Genomic DNA, 21,803 nt, shown 5'->3' on the forward strand with positions numbered 1-21,803 from the left:
AGAATAGTCGATTGGCAAAAAGCTCCCGCTACGCCACCCCCTTTTTTCAGCAGCCGAGCAAAAAGAGGAATAAACGCCGGTGCAAGTCATTACACGGCGTATGATAAACACAGAGAACTCGCGCGCGCAGTGCATAGTAGGTGGCAACGTCTGGCGGCTAATGAATGCCTGAAGCAACCCGGCAACACCAGCAACATAACGCCACTTGTGTATATACAGTTCCGCAGTCCGTCGCGCCAGCAAAGCGCGACTGTTGTTATATTCTCTCTCTCTCTCTCTCTCGCGCGCGCGCGCGAGAGAGAGAGAGAGAGACACAAAAATCCGCAACGTCGAAAGGGGAAAGGAGCTAAGGAAAAAAGGAGAACTACGTGCGGCCGTTCCGCTGGGGCGATTTTATAATTGCACCGCGAGAGGCTGTAGCGAGCCATGGGAAAACTGAAACTGGCGCTCGAGAACTGCTACGATACACTACTGCACAGAAGCTCATCTGTATGTGCAACTGGTTCGCGCGCGGTGTGTAGTGTCGCGCAGTTCGACTCTGTAATACCTGCCGCGCTCGATCGGTCGAGAAAGGAACGCTGTGTGTAGGGTGTGTCTAATATCGCGTGGAGAATCGTTAAATTTTTCAATACAATTACGGCTGCACCGGAGAATTTATGCGCGCGGGAGTATTATACGTGAGCTGATGGGCTGCTGCGAATTTTATCATCGTTTGCTAGCTTACGGAGAGAGGCCTGCATCTTCGCACCGACGAAATCGCGATCGCGACAATATTTACGAAATCGATACACTACGATTCAGCCAGTGTAGGCCTCTCGCGTTTTCAGATGAATCAGTGTTGCACAAATTCGAATTTCCATACTGACTTTGACACACTTGCCTATTCAAATCAGGTGCATGCAGGCGCGTTTTATTATAGGATACACACGGGAGAGAGAGAGAGAGAGAGTGAAAAAACCCACAGCACACTTTGTTTATAATTTCAAATCGCGCGCGAGCGCAGAGAAGATTGAAGCTGCTGCATATCTCTTGGGGAGAGCTATAAAAAAACTCGGGAGAACAGAGGATAGAAGTCGATTCTTACACTTTACACTGGATGCGCTGTGATTACGCAATTTTCACCCGCGGTAATTTGGTATTTTACACCGGCGCGCCGGTGACTACCGATAATGAAAGCTGCAACCGCGTCCGTCTCTGCACACAACTCGAGGGGGTAGCTCTCCTCTTCTTCTCCGACGGTTGAGCGCGAGGAATTTCCATTTACATTTACATATGCGCGCTCGGAGAGAGGGAGAGAAAGAGAGGAAATTGAAAAAAGAATCCGCCCTAAGTATGCATAATGCCGCGACGCGGCGAATTTGCATTTAGAATATGAACTTGAACGTGAATTAACGTCGAAGTGTGTGCGCGTTTGCAATAATAATGAATCAGCAGCGATCGATCGGCGATACTGCGATTTACTGGGTGCATAATAAAGGACGCAGTGAAATCAGAGAAATGTTTGCTAATGGCAGCCGAGTTTGAAAGCGAATTGAGTTACCGGGGCGTGCCGCGAGTGTAAAAGAGCCGCGCGAGTACACGGGAGATGAGAGAGAGAGAGAGAGAGAGAGAGAGAGGAACGAGTTCATCCGCGTAAGCGAGTAGTGCATGCAGGCTCCACCTCTCTCTCTCTCTCTCTCTCTCTCTCTATGCGGCTCTTTCTGCGCAATCGCTGGGAATTATTGCTCTCTCGCGCGAGAGCTGAGCTGCCATGGCTCCTGGCGAATATGATTGACGTCGAGGCATGTGTATAAGCGGCGGTGGTCTCTTCTCCTCTCTTCCCCTGAGTATAATCAGCGGGGATCGTCTTCTTTCTGGACTTTTAGCGTTATTAACGTTTGCAGAAGAATTAGGGCCGCGGGAAGGCTGCAGCACTAAACTTTCATTGATTTTTTTGCGAATAACAACCCGATGAGGCGGGCGCTCCTCGTTTTGCGTACAGCTGTAGGAGAAAAGAAAATCGAGGAATCCGGAGCACAGCGAGATCATACACGTCGGCAGCCCCGCCCATAACACTATCTCGCGTGTCTCTCCCGATCCGGCTCTCAAGTCTCCTAGAATCGACGGCTGACATCACGTCTTGCAGCTGCAGCGGCATCGGTGAGTTCAATGCTTGCAACAGAGCGCGGTCAGACGACGACTCTCTCGTCTACACAGACATTATGTGCGCGAGCAGCAGCGGCCTCGCCTTATTTGGCGGCTCTGCATGGCTATAACGCACGCACCACTCCCGCGACGCGCGGCTCTAACGGAATTCCCGAGCGCGACGCGTGTCAAAACGATTACTTTCCTCGGACGCACGGATCGCTGATGCTCGTCCTGATTCGTCTGCACCGAGAGCATCGCAGCCTTTCGTCGCTTCCGATCAGTGGCGCAACGTAAGGTAATACTGATGATGCAGAGGGACGGTGTGTATCGGGGCAACAGGGAGGGAGATATAGCGCTTCCGTTTAAGGAGTGAGAGAGAGAGAGAGAGCTGCGCGCGTGTGACGAAAGATCATGGTCGCCGGCGTGATTAGAGCGCGCTTTTAATTTTCGATGAAACTGAACGAGTTTCGGCTGAATGGCCGGGTCTAACATGCGGGATATATTCGGGATAAGTTGCGCAACTGTGTATACTGTAAATTGCTGCTCGGGAAAGTGATTTCGATGATAATGCCGAGGCGCGCACAAGCCGCGTGTATTTTTGCGAGGATGTAACGAGCTGACGAGAGCCGATTGAAAAAAATCTTTTGTATATACGACTGATGTACGAGGCTACGTACGTCGTAAATCATCTATACCAAGGCCTGACCAAGTGCGAACGGATTTTATTAATCCCCCCCCCCCTCCTCCCCCTCGACACGACGCATCTCGTGTAACGATTATCATCCAACTTTACAGCAGCTGTAAACGGCGAGCCCGGAAGGCCCGTCTTGCATAATTAACGCGAGAACGCGCGCGTACAACGTTTCAATCGAGAACGCATCGGCCGTTGCGCAAATCGAATCTGCTCGAGCCTGAAAAGCGAACCTTCTCAGCGATTGTCACAACACACAGCCGCGTCAATTACTTTCAATTAATTCGAACCCTATACACACCGTACACGCATCAAAGTCACTCGAACCTCTCTCGCAATACCCCCAGAGTCATTATAGCACAATAAGAAAGCCGATAGTCATGCGCGCATTATAATTGAAATCCCCTGGACTGGCGTACACGCCGACGGAGAACTCGAAATTTGTGTAACTGGCACGAGCTATAGTGCTGCATCGTAATTAAAAAAAAAAAAAATCCGCTAAAAAGCGAGACACATGCGAGCATGTGTTCCGTATGTTACCTTGAACTAATAAAACCCACGCTACCGGCGATATTGCGACAATATACACTATACGCGCGCGGTGTCTGCGCTCAATTACGCCGTGTTGTTCCAGGCGCTTTGCTCGGCAAAGCGAGACGCGCGCGAGCTAGGAAGAGAGAAAGAGAGAGAGAGAGAAGAGGGACGAAACGTAATAACGCGACTTCCGGCCTCCTCAACCGCGGCGACATCAGATTCGCATCTTTCGCGCTGCTGCAGCTCGCTCGTCCTTTTTTTCTCATCCTCTAGTTCCATCATCTTCTCTCCTCCTCTCGCTGTACAGCCGTTTTTGCGCGGCCGCTCTCGGCCCAGTCGCTCTTTGATTTATCGATGGGACGTGATTACCCGCCGCGTTAAGTTTTTTCGAATCTTGTTTTTTTCCTTTTGTCCTTTATTATCGTAGTAGCCGAGAGTCGAGTTGGCCGTTTCTGTGTGTGTGTGTGTGTGTGTGTGCTCGGGCAACGGAAGATGACAAGAAGAAATTTATTATGGCTTTTTTTCGACAAGCTTCTAAAATAAGCCTGCTGCGTTTATTCTTGGACGCGCGCGTACTATGATTGCTCGAAGAAGAAAAAAAAGGAAGGCCGTGCGATTTGAATGTAATTTGAAAATAATAGGCGCACTCGCGGTAAACGCGGCGCTGCGCAAAGAGGCTTTTAATTGTCGCGCGCGCGATTGTCTTTGCTGATTTTGAGAGAACCGTTAGGTTGTTTCTTCTTTTTTACGATGAAAAGCGCGCTAATGGCCACTCGGTTATCCGGATAATTTGAGCGTCGCTAATCGAGTGCTTTGCTCTATCGGCACTTCGTTACGAAGATATTTCAATACAGCGCAAAAAGCTGAGTTGTAACAGTCGAGATCGAGACACGCGCATTTACAATAATAAGCCTCGATGAAGGAAAAAGAATCCAATCAAAATCCAGTCCGCGCCGATTCGCCGAGAGCCGGCGCAATCTCCGAGTCCGATCTGATCGGTGAAAAGAATCGAAAATCGTATATACAATACAAGCCTCGCGGCGAGCGCGAAAGAAAGCTGATGCCGATGCGGAAAGAGAGAAAAGTGAGGGAATTCCTCGCGGGAGAGAAAGATGACGACGCGCGCACGCTCCAAAAGTGCAAAACCAGGTCGACGTATACTGTAGCCGGGCAGCGGGCTGCGTGGGCTGTCGCGCGCCGGCGCGATTACCGGGTCAGCGGCCGACATTTGGAAAGTATCCTCTTCGCATGCTCTCCTCTCTTTCTCTCTCTCTCCGTAGGTATATCGCGGCGCGAGTCTTTAAAAGGCCATGTCTCCTTGTAGACGCACAGACGACGTGTTTTGAAATACCCGCACCGCTGCAGCTCCGCGCAGGCTTTATAGCCTACTTTGAATTTCATTGATTGTCGCGCTCTCGAATGCGTGAGGTCTCTCGCGCGCGGCTTTATGAATGGAATTGTAATTCGAATTTTCCGTGCTCGATTGCTATTCGGGAGTAGTAATCGATCGTTCTGTGTACCCGTGTATTGTAAACACTCGGGTTTTGCTCTAGATTTTACACGGTCGGGAGAGAGAGAGAGAGAGAGAGAGAGAGCACCGTTTTTTTTCGAATAATCACGCAGAGGAATTCAAAAGTGAAAAGTGGAGCCGAGGATCGCAAAGCAAACTCGAGACCTCCGGCTTGGCGAGTTAGCGCGATTAGATGTATTTTTTTTTTGCTACGCGGTTGCAGTATAGTAGTAACGACCGGGATCCGACAGACAACTGTGCCATATCCTATTGTCGCGCTCATTGCCATAGGAAACATTAACGAAAGGCTTTACTGCTGCGGTGTATACACTCGCTTTGTGTATCCCGCGGCGTATCGTCATTATCCGCGCGAAAATGCGGCGAGAGGAGCGATATCTCGAGGGCGGCCGCTAAAAGTATGCGTCTAATACGATAAAACGCGCGGCATTTGTATTGGAATGCCGCCAAGTACACGTACATGAGCATTTCCAGGTGGAATGAAAAAACGTTTTCAGATACTTGACAGCTTTTGTTTTAAAATTTAAATTCTGAATTTTTTAATCTAAAAACACCGTTGTGTAAGTCTAAATTGAACTTAGTAAAAGAAGCAGTTTTGGACTGGCCTTTACTCGTCACCGCCTATAACCTATCAGTGTCTGCGGCGGGCGAAAATAGGTGGCGCGCCGACACTTTTCCCGCACAACAATCTGCGCGCCGAGTCTAGATATAGCGATGTGCCACCAATGCTAAAACTGCCTTGCTTCGGCCGCTCATGCTACCATTGCGAAGTTCAACTTAACTTAGTAACAGGAGATGAAGACAATTGCTGTCGCACACTTCCCGTGGAAATGCTCGTGTACCCTCCACAAATGTGCGTATACATACTCCGATGCAGGCATCGGGAAAGAGGGCGGCGCGCACCGAGCAAGAAAAACAACATTCGCGGCGATAAATCCGCAGAAGGAGATCGGCTCGAAGGGAGTCTCTCTCTCTCTCTCTCTCTCTCTCTCTCTCTCTCTCTCTCCGCTGGTCCCGGGGAATGCAGATAATGGTGATCCGTGATGTGCTCTGTTATACGCGCGCGGCGGGGAGAGGCATCGCTGCATAGCAGGAGGATAGAGCAGCTCGCGAGCGAGTATCAAAAGAAACGAGCCGAGAAGAGAGGAACAAAGAGTCAAGGTGCGTGCCTGCATGTGTGTGTATACAGTCGGGCCTTCGTTTCTCTCTCTCTCTCTCTCTCTCTCTCTTCGTCGCCGTATGTTTTCCTGTCTCCCGGCTGCTATTTGGAAAAGCATTCGCGAGGCAGACACTATACACCGCATCGACGCGACATTCTTCTTCTTCTTCGACTGCAGGAGGGAAGATCGCGTTTTGTAAGAAAGCGCGGCGGGCAAATATAATTAAGAAATCGGCGCTCTTTGTTCCCTCCAGCAGCCGCGAGGGGATTGAGAGATATGAAATATTCGTGCGCGTTTGTGAGCAGGCGGGCAATTTCCGTTAGGAAAAATAATGTCGTAGAGACACGCAGGCTGCGTGTATGAGAGAAAGAGAGAAAATAGCGAGCGCAAATTATGCACTCGTTGAATAACTTTACGCAGCGAGACCGTAAGCGCGTTCTAAAACGCGCACAGCCTGTGTATAAACTCGCGACGGAGAGTTTAACTGTCCGTCTAATTGAGAGCGGCGCATATTAACAGAGTCATATTCTCGCTGGACTAGACAATGCTGGGTATTATCGCTCGATAAAATAATTGATTGTCTTTGTACTAAGTGCAGTAGAAGTGCGAACGTTTGAGAATTCTGCCACAAGAAGAACGATAGAGGTACAAGAACTATAAAGTATCTACATCGATACCCCTACACCGTCGTCCCTTCCTCCTTTCTCGGTTCTCCGGCGCAGCGCTATTCTCCTTCCCTCCTCTCGGCCAGGCAGTACGTCGAGCGCGAGCCTCGAGTCCGCTGAACGCGCTCGCGACCTCCTTGAGAACGGTCCTTGACTCTTGGCTAGGCAGCCGCGGCTCCCTCCTGCAGATAAGAGCCTCTCTCTCTCTCTCTCTCTCTCTCTTGCTCGCTCTCTTGCTCGCTCTGCAGAAGAGGAAGAACAAGAGCGCGCGGGAGGAGGGAGCAGCGCCGCGCGGAAAAAAATCCGCGAGCCGAGAGCGAGAGAGATGAGAAATTGGAGTAGTCGGAGTGGAAAAGAGGAGGGAAAACTGGAAGGGCAAGGAGACGAGAAGGAGGAGGAGGAGGTAATGGCGCCTAAGGCATGAGCGGACAGAGCTCTCTCTCTCTCTCTCTCTCTCTTTCTCTCTGTGTACGTGTATACACGCTCGGCTCTACTATGTGTGCAGTGCTAGAGAGGGACGGATGTGCTACACACTATACATACTCGGCCCCGGCTACAGAAGAGATATACTGGACGTGTTAAGGAGCTCTTCCCCCGCGTATCCCTTGCAAATTTCGTCCTTATGCATGCCGAAACAACCAAAATTTATCGCTCCGACTTTCTTACGCGCGCAGGTTTCTCACCGCGCGAAATTCGGCGCACGTGTAACCGAAAAGGAGCGACACTGCTCTCCCGTGTCCGAGATAAGCAGAGAGCGCGAGAGCAAAGGAAAGAGAAACCTCGAGAAGGACGCAGCAGCAGCAGCAGCAGCAGCGGCGGCGGCAGCGAGAGGAAGGAAAAGTCTCGGCCGGCGCGCAGAGGATGCCTATAATCGGCAATGCGAACGACCGCGCCTCCTCCGCCGTGCGTGTACACTTTCCCGCGAGCGTGATAACATCCCTGACTTTTCTCTCATTGCCCATCGGAAAAATCGCGCCGGATCGAAAAACGAAAGGCTGAAACGTTGCCCGTGTACTCGAATTAACGCGCGGCTGTAATTTTTCGAGCGGGAGCCCGCAAATACGTCGTAAAATTCGTATAATCCTTTCGCGCAAAAATCGGCAAAGTACCCCGCGATCGCCGTAAGTCGAAGGGGGATATATATCGACTATTTTCTCGCGCCCAACGTGATTCCCGCCTCGTCTCCGCGAGAGCGGCTGTTTACGAAGAGCGTCGTGCGCACTAATGAAAAGTTGCGCGCGAGGGACATTTTTCCACGCGCAGGAAACGGCATCAGCTTCTTATTAAAGCGCGATTCCTATTCCGGGCTTATCTTGCCGATCTCGCCTCGCTGCTATTTTGCGCCGAGAGAGAGAGAGAGATGACGCGTATTGATAATTTTCTCTTCCCCGAGCTCGAGGGAGAATTTCTGCGGATTGCATCGGCACGGATCGGGATCCGCGCTTTTTAGAGCTTCGATGCGCCAGGAAAATCTCGCTGTTATGATTTTGCGGAATTTACTTCGTTACTTGCGCGAGTGAGAGAGGGAGAGAAAAAAGAAACTCTTAACGAGCCTGCGTCGCTCTGCAGCGCACTCTCAAGTGTAAAAGCGACTTTCGATCTTTTACGCAATGCGCATCGGCAAGGCTGCAGCGCTCAAAATCATCATCGAATATCCTCATTCCCACACTCTCCTATATGACGATCGGCTCCGAACGCGCGTAACTCCGCAGAAGATGTTTACGCGCGATAACACCATCGAGCGACTCTCTTTCAAACGGACGACCGCACTGACCTCAAAGCTCATCGTTGCGAATTCATCCCATCTTCCCCGAAGGACGTCCTCGGCTCTGTGAGAAATGGCGAGGAGGATCACCCTTCCATCGAGATTTACGATGAGCTTGATTCATTCGAATACTCCATCCTTACTTTTCGAGCCTGGTGGCGATAGAGAGAGAGAGAGAGAGAGAGAGGAATTCAAACAAGAAGCGAAGGCACAATGGCCGCGCGCGGCAATTTCGCGCTCCGCAACGAGAAGGAAAGCCGTGTAATCGAGGCGTGTACATACGCAGCCCGCGTAATAATAGTGGTGCGCGCGGCTGTGGTATAACGAGTATCGGTGGATTCTATTTTGAAACCAGTTGCGCCCCGAGTAGTTTTCTACGAGCTATTTCCAGCATAGTTAAAAGCCCCCTCGAGCGCCGTACGGTAGCATCGGACCAGAAATGCCACTGCAGCGATGCAAAAAGGAACGAGAGCTTACTACGCGGCGGCCTGCACTACTGGATTTCGCTCTCTCGCGTCGTGTCCCTCGGATATAGAGTGCAGAGCGAGAGAGACAAGCGTTCGCATTAGCATACAATGCGATTTACTCGGATCGGACGTTATAACGCGGCTGCGCTCGCGCGTATTAAATGTTTTAAACATGTCGTCTAACCGAATGAGTCGTAAAAAATTCGAGAAATCCCTCCGATAGCAATAAACGCGGATGTGTAGGATATGCGCCGGTGATGGGCGATTATTGTTATTATACTTTTGTCCTAATTGCGCCGAAGGGATCGACCGCCGCGCGCGGCGTTTAATAACGCGCGGGAAAATGATGATAGTATAGCAGAGCGTTGATTGCAAGCAGAGAGATTGGAAAGTGCAAATGCGCGCGCGAGAGAATATGACTTTCCCCCTCCCCCCCATAGGTTAAACGAGTGCATAATAATGAGCAGTTGTCGGAAGGATTCATATATTTTACATGGAAGCCGCGGCCGCGTGTGTATAACCCGCGCGCATCAATTAAAAGAGAGCTTCTCTCTCTCTCTCTCTTCGCAGATCCCAGATTGTGTTTACCGATTGCAATTAATTGCGCGGTAAATTCATAAATTAAGAGTGACTCGTATATTCATCTGCTAATTGCCTGAGAGATTACGAAGACAAACAACATTGTACGAGTGTCTATAATCACTTAGGCGCCTCCCGTGTTACACAAAAGTTTATCGAGCTTAGTGATTGTAACAGAAGATATTGCAAATTTCGTTGCGACACGCGAAAGCGAAGCCGAATCCGGGTCGCGAGGCTGATTGAATTTTAGATGTCTGCAGTGTAATTGACTCGTATAACCGATCGCCGATCGATCTGGGAATCGACCGTCTTTGTTATTATTTGCTCTCCCCATCTCGACCTTCAAAGCCGCGATCCTCTATAAAAGGCTACGAAACGAAAACAAGGAATTTTCCCGCACAAGGAATGATTGTTAATTTTCCATACGGCCGTAAATCGCTGCATCTCGCCGCGCTCGATTTTGTTTATCGCGCTTTCTCACGTGGTAATTGATAATAAACACTCCGTAGCTGTTTCTTTTCCCCGTCAGACTCGCGCACGCGCGAGGATCGTAAATGCGCTCGTGGATTTTTAATAGCTCGGGCACTTGGCGGAGCTCGCCGATATCGACACCTCCGTACGGGCTTTTGCCTAGATTGCGTCACGGATTTACTTTATCAGCTGCAACACACCCGATAATTAATTGTCCGCTAATTTTTCTTCGCCGCTCATTACAGGATGCACTCGAACGTCCAGCGATGCAGGACACGAAGTTAGGCTTAAAATCGCGCGCCGACGTGTTATGGATGATTTTCAGTGCGTTAACGCGTTATTTATTCAAATTACACCGAACGGCTCGCGCGCTTCCTGCTGGAAAACGTTGAGGTTACGAAAGGATTTATCGGCCGCTGGACGCGGCTGAGAGACTTTTCGCTTTTCGCGTCTCGGCCAACCAGTTTGCCGCAACCGCACGTCCTCTCGGATTTTTAGCCAAAACGCGCATCGGCGCCTCTCCATACTCGCACTATACCAGACGAAGCGACGCTCTATCACGCGAGGAGCGCATTACTCACGCTTATTACTGAATAATTCTCGGGAAACTCACCCTCCGCGGCGCAGCTCTCGGGAGGAATTCCGAGGATGTAGAGGGATCGCGTTGCGTAACTCTCGCGAGAAAATGGGTTGACGCGCGCGCGTGTGTGTGTGCGTAAACAACCTCGCAGGTCGCGAGAGTCAGTAAGGCCTAGGCGCATCATCTCTCTCTCTCTCTCTCTCTCTCTCTCTCTCTCTCTCTCTCTCTCTCTCTCTCTGTCTCGGGGAGAAATTAGCACGTCCATCGGGAAGAGGAGGAAGAAGGCGCGTCTCGTCGCATCGCCCGGAGCTCGAGAGGGGCATTAGCATACGCGATGCGCGAGAGCCGTAGCTGTCGTTCGCGCGGCCGCGGAAAAGAGAGGGACCGCTAGGGGGCAATTAAGTGTCAAGGACTACTGTGTTGTTGCAGCGCTGCGCTGCTGGTAATCAATTATACGCGCGCGAGCGTATCCGGAGGATACAGCTGATGCGGAGAGCGCAGCCAGGGCTTTATTATACTGCCGCGTTATATCGCGTGTAAGCTTGTGTGCGGTCTTCCAATCTCCGACTTTTCAAGACTTTCCATTATACGCATCGGGTTGTTTACGCTCATCGCTGCAGCCGACAGGGCTTTTAGAGCCGATTTCGGCTCAGCCGACTTGTATACGGCGCCGTTAGGGTCTCGATATTTGTTTTTCCGAACGAGTGCGCCTCGCGCGCGGCTTTACGAGAGTCGTACTGCGGACTCGTTACGCGTAAAATAGTATACGGCCGGCTTCGGGGAGCATTATAAACTCGCACCGAAGCCTCGAGTATATCGAGGAAAACGAACCAAAGGATGTATTAATAGTGGCTCTTTAAATTACGCGTGTACAAGAAACAGCTGACGCCGTTGTCGGTTTGTTTTTTGTTCCCACCTTCATTACGATCCATCGCTTTTTGCGCGCGGCTAAGAATACACCTCCAGGCAGAGTTATGTGTCACAGAAGCGCTTACTTTCTTCCATATACAACGCGCATCGTTGATAAACGCCGATTTAATTCGTCGTTTGTCAATATTCTAATAGACTCGTCGGAACACCGTGTGAGATGCAAATGAAAATTGATGTTTGAAAAATTGCTTCCAGCGAATATTCTAATCACTGACGTCCAGGCATTGAGGCCAATTAAGGTCAATGATCGCGCCTGCGCGGAAAAACGCGATTATTAAGACGCTCGACGCGTTGTACACGCTGACAATTCGCAAAGCCGAAAGTTTCAGCGCGATTTACGGCCTATAAACCCTTATTTATCCGCGCCGTAAAAGAGCGCCGAGAGAAAAAGGAGAAGAAAACGAGCCCCACAGCAGTTCTATATATACTCGCGCATAGAGGCGGAGTATATAAAAAGTATATAACGAAACACGTGTCGCGCTTGCGCTCGAGTGAGGAAGAAGGAGATCGTTTAGGCTAACAAAGTATCGAATTTTCATGCTCATCGACCGACGCTCTTCGTATACACACGCACATCCCGCGTCGTCGTCGTTTTGTCTCCTCGGCGGCGGCGCCTATAAAAGCGAGAGGGAAAAAAGAAAAGAAGACTATTATGTACACAGGATCTTCATTAAAATATTCATATTTACGAGCCACTCCGGTCTCGCTCCGTCGATTTTGAGCAAATACGCGCGAAGGGAGTACTATACGTATTATACGCGATTCCGGATTTACTGTTAACGAGTATTTAAAGACTGCGCGTTGATTTTTTTTTCCATATAGGAAGACGCACCGCGAGAGGAAGCCCTTGAATTTTAAGAGAGTCAGCCGTCGTAACGATCTTTCTCTCAAGTCGAGCAGCAGCCATAACGCGTCCTGTTATTGTGCAGCGGCGTATGGAGTGCTCGCGCGCAAGCACCTCTACAGCTATAACGGCACTTTTAATTACAGAGCCCAGACTGATTTTATGATTAGAGAATAAGAAACTGCGCATTCGACTGGCTGCGCGAATAAATGTTATCACCGACAGGTTCTTTTTTTGTATACGTGCTGCAATCAAGCCCTTTATTTCTCGGAAGCATAATTCTCGAATCGTGCGAGACTAATGGCCGCGAGGGGGGCCTATTCACGGTCTATACACGCGCGCAGTATATTTTCGCGAGGCAGCGCCAAGGCTGCATGCGCGCAAAAAGGTCTGGAAAGCCGACACTTTGTCAAAACCGATTGTACACGCGACAACAAATCCCGACGCATCTTCTGCCTCTCTATGGATACAGAAGACTCGCGCCTGGAATGAAAGATCGCGAAGATAAAGTTCCGTCGCGCGAAGGTAAGACGGCGAAAAAAAGAGCGCCGAGAGAGACATATGTGTGTATAGCCACAAGGCGGCTTTGGGTGCGCGCATGTCTGTGTGTCCAAGTTTTATTATAACGACCGCGAGAGAGCTGTGAGAGAGTCCCTGTGTGTGTGTGTGTGTGTATGAAACGTAGCATAGATCAGAGCGACGAGTTGGCGTTCGGCGCAAGGTGACGCTCTCGAGCGCAAGGCAATCGGTAATACGAGTAAGCGCGATGTGTACGGTTATTACTCGGCTGGCCGACAGTAAGAGCGGGCGAAATTTGCGCTCGTCGACGCTAGACTGCACGCACTGTTATGTATCTCGCTCTTGGAGGACTCTCGATCCTGCGAGTTTCCAGATTTACCGAGACTGGCATTGGTCGCTGCGTTGAATATCGAGGCTGCATCTACGATCGTCTCAAGCAAATTGCTGAACGACGACAGCTGAGTTATCGAGTGGCGCATCGAGGGGGTGTCATCAAGGATAAGGCACAATTAGAAGCGAGCGATAAATTTCCCTCCACTGCAGCTAGTAGACGCGAGTAAATCACTCGGGCCGAGGGAGAAGTGTAATAATAAACGCACCTGCTGCACCGTTACGACGCTCCAACTTAGTTTGCGCGCGCAGACACTTGGAGTTTGATTTCATTTTACGATAGCTTAATTCCCTCGCGCGCGAAAGTTCAAGTTCTAATAATAGCCGGCGCGCGCGAAAAAAGCCTGCGGTCTTCTGCGTAAATATTCATGCGAAGAGCTTAATTGCCATCGATTAAGAGCCCACTCGGCACAGCCGCAAAAAGGCACTAACTCTCTGCAGCGGCGCATAATTGAAAACTACGAGCTACGGCTTGATTACACGTGTGCGCGCCCGCGTGTGTCGTATATTTCAGCCTCAGTCAAGCCCTCTCTCTCTCTCAGTTCTCGGGGAGAAACAAGCCAAATGTATAATCAGCTGATGATAATCAGCTGACAAGCCTCGCGCGCGAGCGTACGCGTAAAAAAAGCCAGCCCACGGCGAAGATACCGATAAATCAGCTGCTGCCGAGCTCTCGCCCACGCGCGAATTCTAGGATTGCATTATACATGCGCTGCTGCATTGTACTCGCGCAAAACTACTGCAGTATCGGGCTGACCTCGCCAGCCCGCAGAGATCCTGGACCCTTTCGCCGCTGCGAGTGTGTCCGCTTTTCCGCGCCGCCAGAGGGCGTTTTTACGACTTTTACCTTCGGCGAAGGTGCGATATCGCTTATAGCGCGTATAATGCGCTCTCGTGCGGTGAAAGATCGAGTGCAGAGGGGATTGTTTTTTATGCGGGCTTTTTTGCCGCGGGGGAGAGAGAGAGAGAGAGAGAGAGGGCGGATACGTGCGTTGCGGTGACTGCCGTGCAGTGTGGATTTGCAGGCGTTCTTTTATCTCTCGCAGCTATGATATCATATCAGAATCTATATTTATATTACACGGCGGTACATGGGGCAGTCAAGGATCGGCTTTCGATTTTTGAGAAGAGCTCTCTCGAGGATCAGGAAGTACAGGCGCTCGTGATGCGGCAGTTGCTTTTAATTGATTCCCCGGCGATAGCATCGATCGCGGTAATTTTTGTCGATTCAGCAACGAACGCGATACACTTTGCGGATTATTACAACCGGCCTCTGTCTGTGATATAATTAATCCGAATTTTTGCATTCGGTTATAACTGTATTTAACCATAAGCTCGAAACACTATCGCAATTTTGATACACAATTAATAACGAGCCAATCGAACATTTTTCTAATTGTACGCTCTAGAAATCAACGACTGACTAATCGCGCGCCTTGCGCAACGCCGCACTTTTGCATGCGAATATACTGCAGGTATACGTTTCGTTTATGTACTGAAACTTAGTAACGCTGCACACTTATTACGTTCGCTTGGACTAAAAATAAAATTCTGGTACAGACAATAGGCACACGCCAGGAAGAGCGACGACAACGTCAACATCGAGAGCGCCGAGAAAAAAACGAAAACATCGCACCCACTTTTCTCCGCGCGCGAGCGAAAATCAAGTTTCTCGCTCGGCGGTGAGGACCCCGTACCGGCCGCGCGTTTCGTCACGAGGAAAAAAGCGCGCGCAACTGTACACGCCTATATAGCCTGCATCGGTGTGTGTATATAGTGAGCGAGTAGTAGTGACCAGTGCGCGATGCCGCAATCGATGCGTATCTCGCGCTCGCGCATCTGTGAAAAGAATGGCTAATCACTCCGCGCTGCTGCTGCTGCTGGCCGAAATTGCGCAAGGAGAGACTCGAATTTAATCCGCGGCGTACATGCGCGCGTGCGAAAAACGTTATTGCGGGTATACATTATACGCGCATGCATAGGGAGGAGCATCAATCGAGCTCTTTTTGTTTCGGACGCGCGCAAGAACAAAGAGCGGCGAGTCGCTGCGGTTTCAAAATTATCGAGCCCGTGAATCGCTCCTCTTTTACGACTATTAATTCCCCAACGCTGTATGTATGTATGTAATTTCCAGCGAGTCGTTGTGTGTTTCGAGAGCGATTCACAAAAATTCTTAATGCGCGGCTTTTCTGCTCTTTAGACGCGGTATTATGCTTATTTTCATTTCTGTTGCTCGCGTATAATGGCCCGATAATTGACTGTACGTATATACCTGAAATTCATTGTCCGGCCGGCATAAAGGGAAGCGCTTGAATCCGCCGTAAAAAAAGCCTCTCGTGTTTACATATCGAGCGAGCGCGTAATCGCGCGAGAGAGCAAGCACAACGGACTCCGTCAAATCGGCGCGGTTTCGCTTTACTTGCGCGCGTTTTCCTTTCTATAATACAGCGACAGTCGTCTGCGCCGCGTGCGGTGTGCGTTCTTTTAAAGGAGCGACATTACGCTTCTACGAGGAGCTTAAGAAAGACTGTCATTTGCTCGATTCGCATTGTGTAATTCTCTGTTATTACGCCGGGTGGATGAAAAAACGTTTTTTCCCTTCGTTTTTTAAGACTATTTAAGCTTATCTCATTCAACAGGGCCATTACCGTTTGTGCATAGGATTCGGCCATTATATGGCATATTAACGTGGCGCGTCGGGTTATTCATCACCAAACGGGCTGATTGAAGTCAGCAAAAATTCGAATAGATTAATAAAAATTCGCTCATTGAGGGAGTTTCCCAACCGCAGCCGAAAACTCATCCCGGCCGCCGCTGTATGATTGCTCGCGCGGTAAACTAGTCAAAAAACTAGCCTCTCCCGGTGGCTCTACACACGCGTTCGGCGTTTCGGCGCTTCAAAACGCGCACGTCGTCGTCGACAATAATGTAAATTGTAAATTGAGCCCGCGGAGAATTCGAGAGAGAGAGAGAGAGAGAGAGAGAAACGAACGAACGCCGCGCACGCGGCTATTATCGTTTCTTCGCTCGGGGCCATAAATCACAAAGAACACAAATGTCGCAAAGATGATCGCCGAGTCCGACTCTCTCCGGCGAGTCCGAAAAAGAAGCAGCGCAACTGCAGGAGGAGACGGGAGAATGAGACAACGCCGCGAGAAAGAGTGCAGTCGTAAGTATATATAGGATATACTTTTCGCTCTCTGAAAACAATTTCCAAACGTTACCTCGTCGCGACGAGATGCACACGCGTCGCGAGAGCTGCGACGACCGCAGCAGCCTTCGACCAGTGCTATTGCTGTATATCGTATATAACGTATACAGCCGACAAAGCTGTGCATACATACTCTTGAATAATCGTCGTTTGAACTGCTCACTCATGTGAGATATACTATTGTCTCCGAGTGTACATACACATGTAGGTACGTATTGGCGATGCTTTCGCCGAAAAAGTCGCTCGCGCACACAGTTTGCCCCGCGGTTTGCCGCCCGCGGCTCTGGGCTTTCTGGAGTAAAAGTTGTTAACCTCTCTTTCGTCGTTCGTCCTCCTTTCGCCGAATCTCTTTCTCCCGAGTCCCGATCCTTTCACGCGGCCTTGCGACATTCAATTTTTGCCGTACGATCATCCTGCAGTGTACTTATCAGCGCGAGTATTCGAGGACTGTTTGTTTACGTAACTGCGCGCGAGGATGCCGGTTTCTGCGTGTTCTCGAAATCTCGAATAAGTGCGTCAACCGTTGTTTATCGCCGCGGGGAGAGCGGAAGCGCGAGTGGCGCCTCGAACGGACTTTTCCGAAGCTCCAGCTGGAAGATGTACTACCTACCTAGCTAAGTACTATTCCACTGTGCAATAATCCTTGTTACGTCAAATCTCTCGTGCCGCTTGCGGCCGCGTGTCGTATTGAGGTTATTTCGGTCGAGCGGCTTTTGTCATCGGCCAAGATCACGAGGATTCGAGAGACGACATTGTTGCGAAAACGTCAGCGAGCGTCATAACGCGCTTTTTACGAGAGTCGAATCTCGTGGCTTTTGGAACCCTCGTACACTCTACGTTGCGACTTGTGTACTGTTATACGATTTCGATCGTTTTATCGATTCCGAGTTAACGCTAATCGGTGTGTACCCGTACGGCGGGGCGGGTGATTTCATCACTTCTCGTACTCTCTCGTGAGATCGAATGAGCAATCGTATAGTAAAATGTTGGCGCGAGAAGAGTAAAAGTTTTCGGCGAATCGTTGGCCCAATTTCTCGAAGGCGGGAGCGAGCACACACACACACACACGTGCGCGCGTGCACTTTCTAAAAGCCGTTAAGGTGGCTGCACACGGCCGGCGGGGCGCCGGAAGCACCTGCAGTGGCCGAATGATCAGCGCTAAATCGACTATTTAAATGAGGATCGTCCCTCTCGGCCACACTTGTAGCATCGGGGCCTCTGTCGCAAGCGCGCCGTTGATCTCCGCTGGGAGCAGACGCTACTGCGCTGCGTTCTGGTCTCTTGCAAAATCGCTCGCGGATCTCCCTTTCCTTGACCAAATAGAAAAGCGGCGGGCTTGGGAAACGCACACACATCGCTCGTCGCCTTGTGCGGATTTGCAGCGCAGTAGAGAGAGAGAGAGAGAGAGAGAGAGAGAGAGAGAGAAAAGTGTCGCGTGGCCCGTCGAATCGTCCAATTAAACGCCGGAGAGAGAACTTGAGGCCGCGGCGCGATGCACTTTCTACGCGCTTTGCATAAACGGAAAGCCGCCTCCGCGAGGAATAAAAGGAAGAGCGCAGCGGCTTGTATTATGGCTATGGCGATAAAATCTCGAGAGCTGATCTCCCTGGCTCTCTTGCGCGCAAAAACCGAAACAAAAATCCCCCGGAGCGGCTAAAAAAGGAAGAGCCGCATAGTTTGCTCTTCGACGCTAAAAGCTCGGCTCGAAAAAGAGAGACGGGGCTATAGAAGACGTGGAAAAAAATGAATAAAAGAAGAAGCTCCGCGAGAGAGAGAGAGAGAGAGAGAGCGCTTCGAAAAGGGAAATAAGGGACTTCCTCCGCGGACTGCGCATCCGCCGAGAGGGAGAGAAACAGGCGAGTCACGAAGGAGCAGGAGGAGGAGGAGGCGCATAGAGAATCCGCGAAGGAGAGCTAGTTGAGAGAGAGAGAGAGAGAGAGAGAGAGAGAGAGAGAGAAGCGAAGGAACGGACTCGCTGGCGCGCGTCCATTGACACGAGCCAAGGTCAGGCCGATTACACGAGTCCTTATCTCTCCTTCTCTCTCTAGCTCTCGGCTCGCTTGCGGGCCCCGGTCGCGCACGTAGACGCGCGTCAGTCGGGAACGCGCTGCCGCGTCTGGAGCCGTTTTTAGCGGCGCGAGGGGAAAAAGCGCGCGCGGAGCTATGAAATTGCTCTGGCTTTTTGGAGCGAGCGAGCGAGGCCGATTCGCCGAAGCGATTTGGCTCGACGAATTCTCATCGTTTCGCCGGAGCCTACAGCCTGATGATTCTCTTTTCTTTTTCATTTTCTTTTTCAAAATCGCTCGGGAATCTCCGTGGATACCGCATGCAATATAGAGGCGAGCTACTGCACTTTCACAATCGAGCGGGGGCCGGCTGGAGTTCCGGTAACGCGGCATGATTTTATCCGCGCGCAGAGTCGAGCGACCGAAGGCGGCGGCGAATTATCAGCAAGGTCTCAAAGTTCAGGATTCGAAAGTAAAGCGCGCGCCGCGGCACAGCTGGTACCGCGCTGCGCGAAAACTACCTTCGATACTCGCGATCGACCGTATGCAGTACGGCGTTAGATAATCGCGAGTGAGTTGTAAAACGGTATAACGAAAAGGCTCTACGAGGAATTCCTCTCTCTCTCTCTCAGCGGGAGAAAGGCGATACACATACACCGCGGCCCGCGCGATAGCATCTCTCGCGCCGCAGAGATTCCCAAAACAGAGATCACGGCTTCATCGGAAAGGGGCGCACCACTAGAGCCGATAGCATCGTCGAGCTGCTGCTAAGGGAGAATATAAACGACACTTTTTGACTCTTCGGAGAACATGCACACTGCACACAAGGCCGTCGCACTAGCGTATATAATTCCTCTTCTTAATGAGATAGACACTTACCCGTGCCCATGGTGGCACCCGGCCGATCTTTGCTCACTCCTCACCGCTTGTCCGGTCTGCGGCTCCAGTGCCGAGACCTCATCGAACAAGTCGCTCCCGATCCGCTGATCGACCACACTGCACGCGCTCTCGCCTCCTATAGCTGGCGGGGTGTCGGTAAAAAACAATTTTCAACTATAAAAAAAGTCTGCCGCACGCGCGCGCGCACACAACACCGTCCTCCCAACACTGCGCGGGACTAACTGGCCGTTTTCGTGGGACCGAGAGAGTCTTGCACGCTCGGTTTCCTACGTCAGAGACGTAGCCGGCTATTGGCTCCTCTCCACCTTTACCTGTCTCTCTCTCTCTCTCTCTCTCTCTCTCTCTCTCTCTCTCTCTCTCTCTCTCTCTCTCTCTCTAGGACTCCCCACTCGACTCGCTGCCGCCGCTACTCCTTGCGCCTTTCTCCCTCGCACTTGTTGCCGCCGCCGCGGCTCTACACGCACACACCTATACACTCGGCGCATTACGAGCTAGGAGAGCGCTCGCTCGCGCGACTCCCACGGGCCGCGCGGAGAGGTGGGCTCGACGCCCGACAGAGAGAGAGAGAGAGAGAGAGCCCTTTTACCTGAGCAGCTCACCCTATTGTAACGCGATACACTGCGCGCGCGCGCGCGCGCTGCCTGATACTGCTCGTCGTCGGTCCAGCGTGTGATGTGTACACAAGAGGACCTGCAGCTCAAAGGGGGCTGAGAGAGAGAGAGAGAGAAAAATGACTCTTTTCACTCCTCTGGGAGTCGCAGCCGATTTCGAGGCTGATGGATCGCGCCGATTGTGCTCTTACGAATCAATTCTCGCCGCGGCCCGTGCGCGTAACGTACTCTCGCTTTTCCGGGGATCGTGATGCGCCGCTTCGCAATTAGCGACGTGTGGGGCTGCGCGCGGCGGGGAGATTCCCGAGCGCGATAAATAACGCCGCGGCCGGAGAGAGGATGGGAGCGTTCGTTTTATTTACATTGTATTACAGGGTAAATTATACCGAGAAGTCGTTAATTCGAAACCTAGTCTACATTTTACACGCAAACTACGGAAAAATTCATTTCACTCCGGACAAGCCCATCGCAATATATAATAATAAAACGCCCGCGGCAATTAAAAAATCCCCCCTAACGATCCAATTAAGCCGCACGAGACAAAGTTAATTACCCGCCTCGCGCTTTTTCGCATGTCCTTCGAGTGACAGCTCTGCGCGGCGAAGAATGCCTCGGCGCTCGCGAAAACGAGAAGAGCCGCGAGAAGAGCGGAGAGAAAACGACAGCTGGTGATTTCCCGATGACGCGAATTCGATATCGCCTACTGCGCCTCGGGAGAGATGCGACTCGCGAGTGGGTGCAGCCGTGAAAAACGAGTGTGTATATCTCGCCGCCTTTGATCCTACAGCCTTCGATGGAGCTTACCTCCGCCGACGTGCAATTAAATGTGTAGCTCGCTGTGCTATCCCCGCGCAGTTTCATTATCACAGCGCGTAATTAGCCGACTCTATTTTATACACACGTGCAGGATATATGCATGTAAATCAAATTTCGTTGCGTAACGTATAAAGTTTGGAGGACGGAAGGATTGACTCACTCGGTTATATTTGGGATTCGGCGACTTTCACTCGAATAACAACATCCTCGCGCGCGCGCACTTTCGGCTCTCCGTAAATGAAATTAAAACGGCATTACTTTTCACGTGCCTTCGCGGTTACACTGAACTACTGATATTCCGCCGGCGATTGAGAAATAGATTACGTCCAACGTAAACAGGGGTTACACCAAGAGAGAGAGAGAGAGAGAGAGAGAGAGAGAGAGAGAGAGAGTCTATAAAAGATAATTAGCTCGGCGAGGCGAGAAAGACTCGAAATTTACTACTATTTCGCGCCGCTCGACTGCCCGCATACACTGTAATGCGCGCACTGCGCACTTGTTACGGCCGTTTTGTCAATGGGACGTGTTATCGGAACAGGAATTTCTCGACTGCGAGGCGTCGCGCGCACGCGAACGTATTTATGCGTCCTCTTTGCGGCGACCTTGCAAAGAAACAATCAAATTAATCAAATTAATCAAATCAAATTCACCCCTTCGCGCATACGGACGTAAATACTCGGCGCTGGCTGATTTTAATTTGCATAAAGTTGCCGATAATTTTAATAATTTGCGCAGGCCGTTTGCGACTAATCGATATCGCGCGGCGAAAAGTGCAACTTCGGCAAATGAAAATCTAAGCTCGCTATAACGCGCGCAGCCTTCGGCCGGCGTACTCTACTCGGGGAGCTCAAGGCCGCGCGCACTGCGCGAAGAAGAAGAAGAAAAGATAGCCGAAGGCGAGCGCTTCCGCGAGCAAGTGCCTTCCGGACGGGTTTTCTGCGCGCAGGCTTCTTGCTTTTCACTCGCGTTATTTCCTCTCTCCGTCTCCGAGGATTTCGCGATTATTCGA

At 50.9% G+C, this 21,803-nt stretch overlaps 1 protein-coding gene across 1 annotated transcript in view; it reads right to left on the reverse strand.

The window, feature by feature from the left end:
* LOC116416313 overlaps nt 1–19,590 on the reverse strand; it is a 30,905-nt gene extending 11,315 nt beyond the window's left edge. The window contains exon 1 of the mRNA XM_031924144.2: nt 19,347–19,590. Coding sequence (XP_031780004.1) covers nt 19,347–19,356 — 10 coding nt within the window. The 5' untranslated portion in view covers nt 19,357–19,590. The remainder of the gene's footprint in view (nt 1–19,346) is intronic.
* Nucleotides 19,591–21,803: the final 2,213 nt, after the last annotated feature.

This window comes from Nasonia vitripennis, chromosome 2, assembly GCF_009193385.2.
Source record: "Nasonia vitripennis strain AsymCx chromosome 2, Nvit_psr_1.1, whole genome shotgun sequence".
Taxonomy (NCBI): domain Eukaryota; kingdom Metazoa; phylum Arthropoda; class Insecta; order Hymenoptera; family Pteromalidae; genus Nasonia; species Nasonia vitripennis.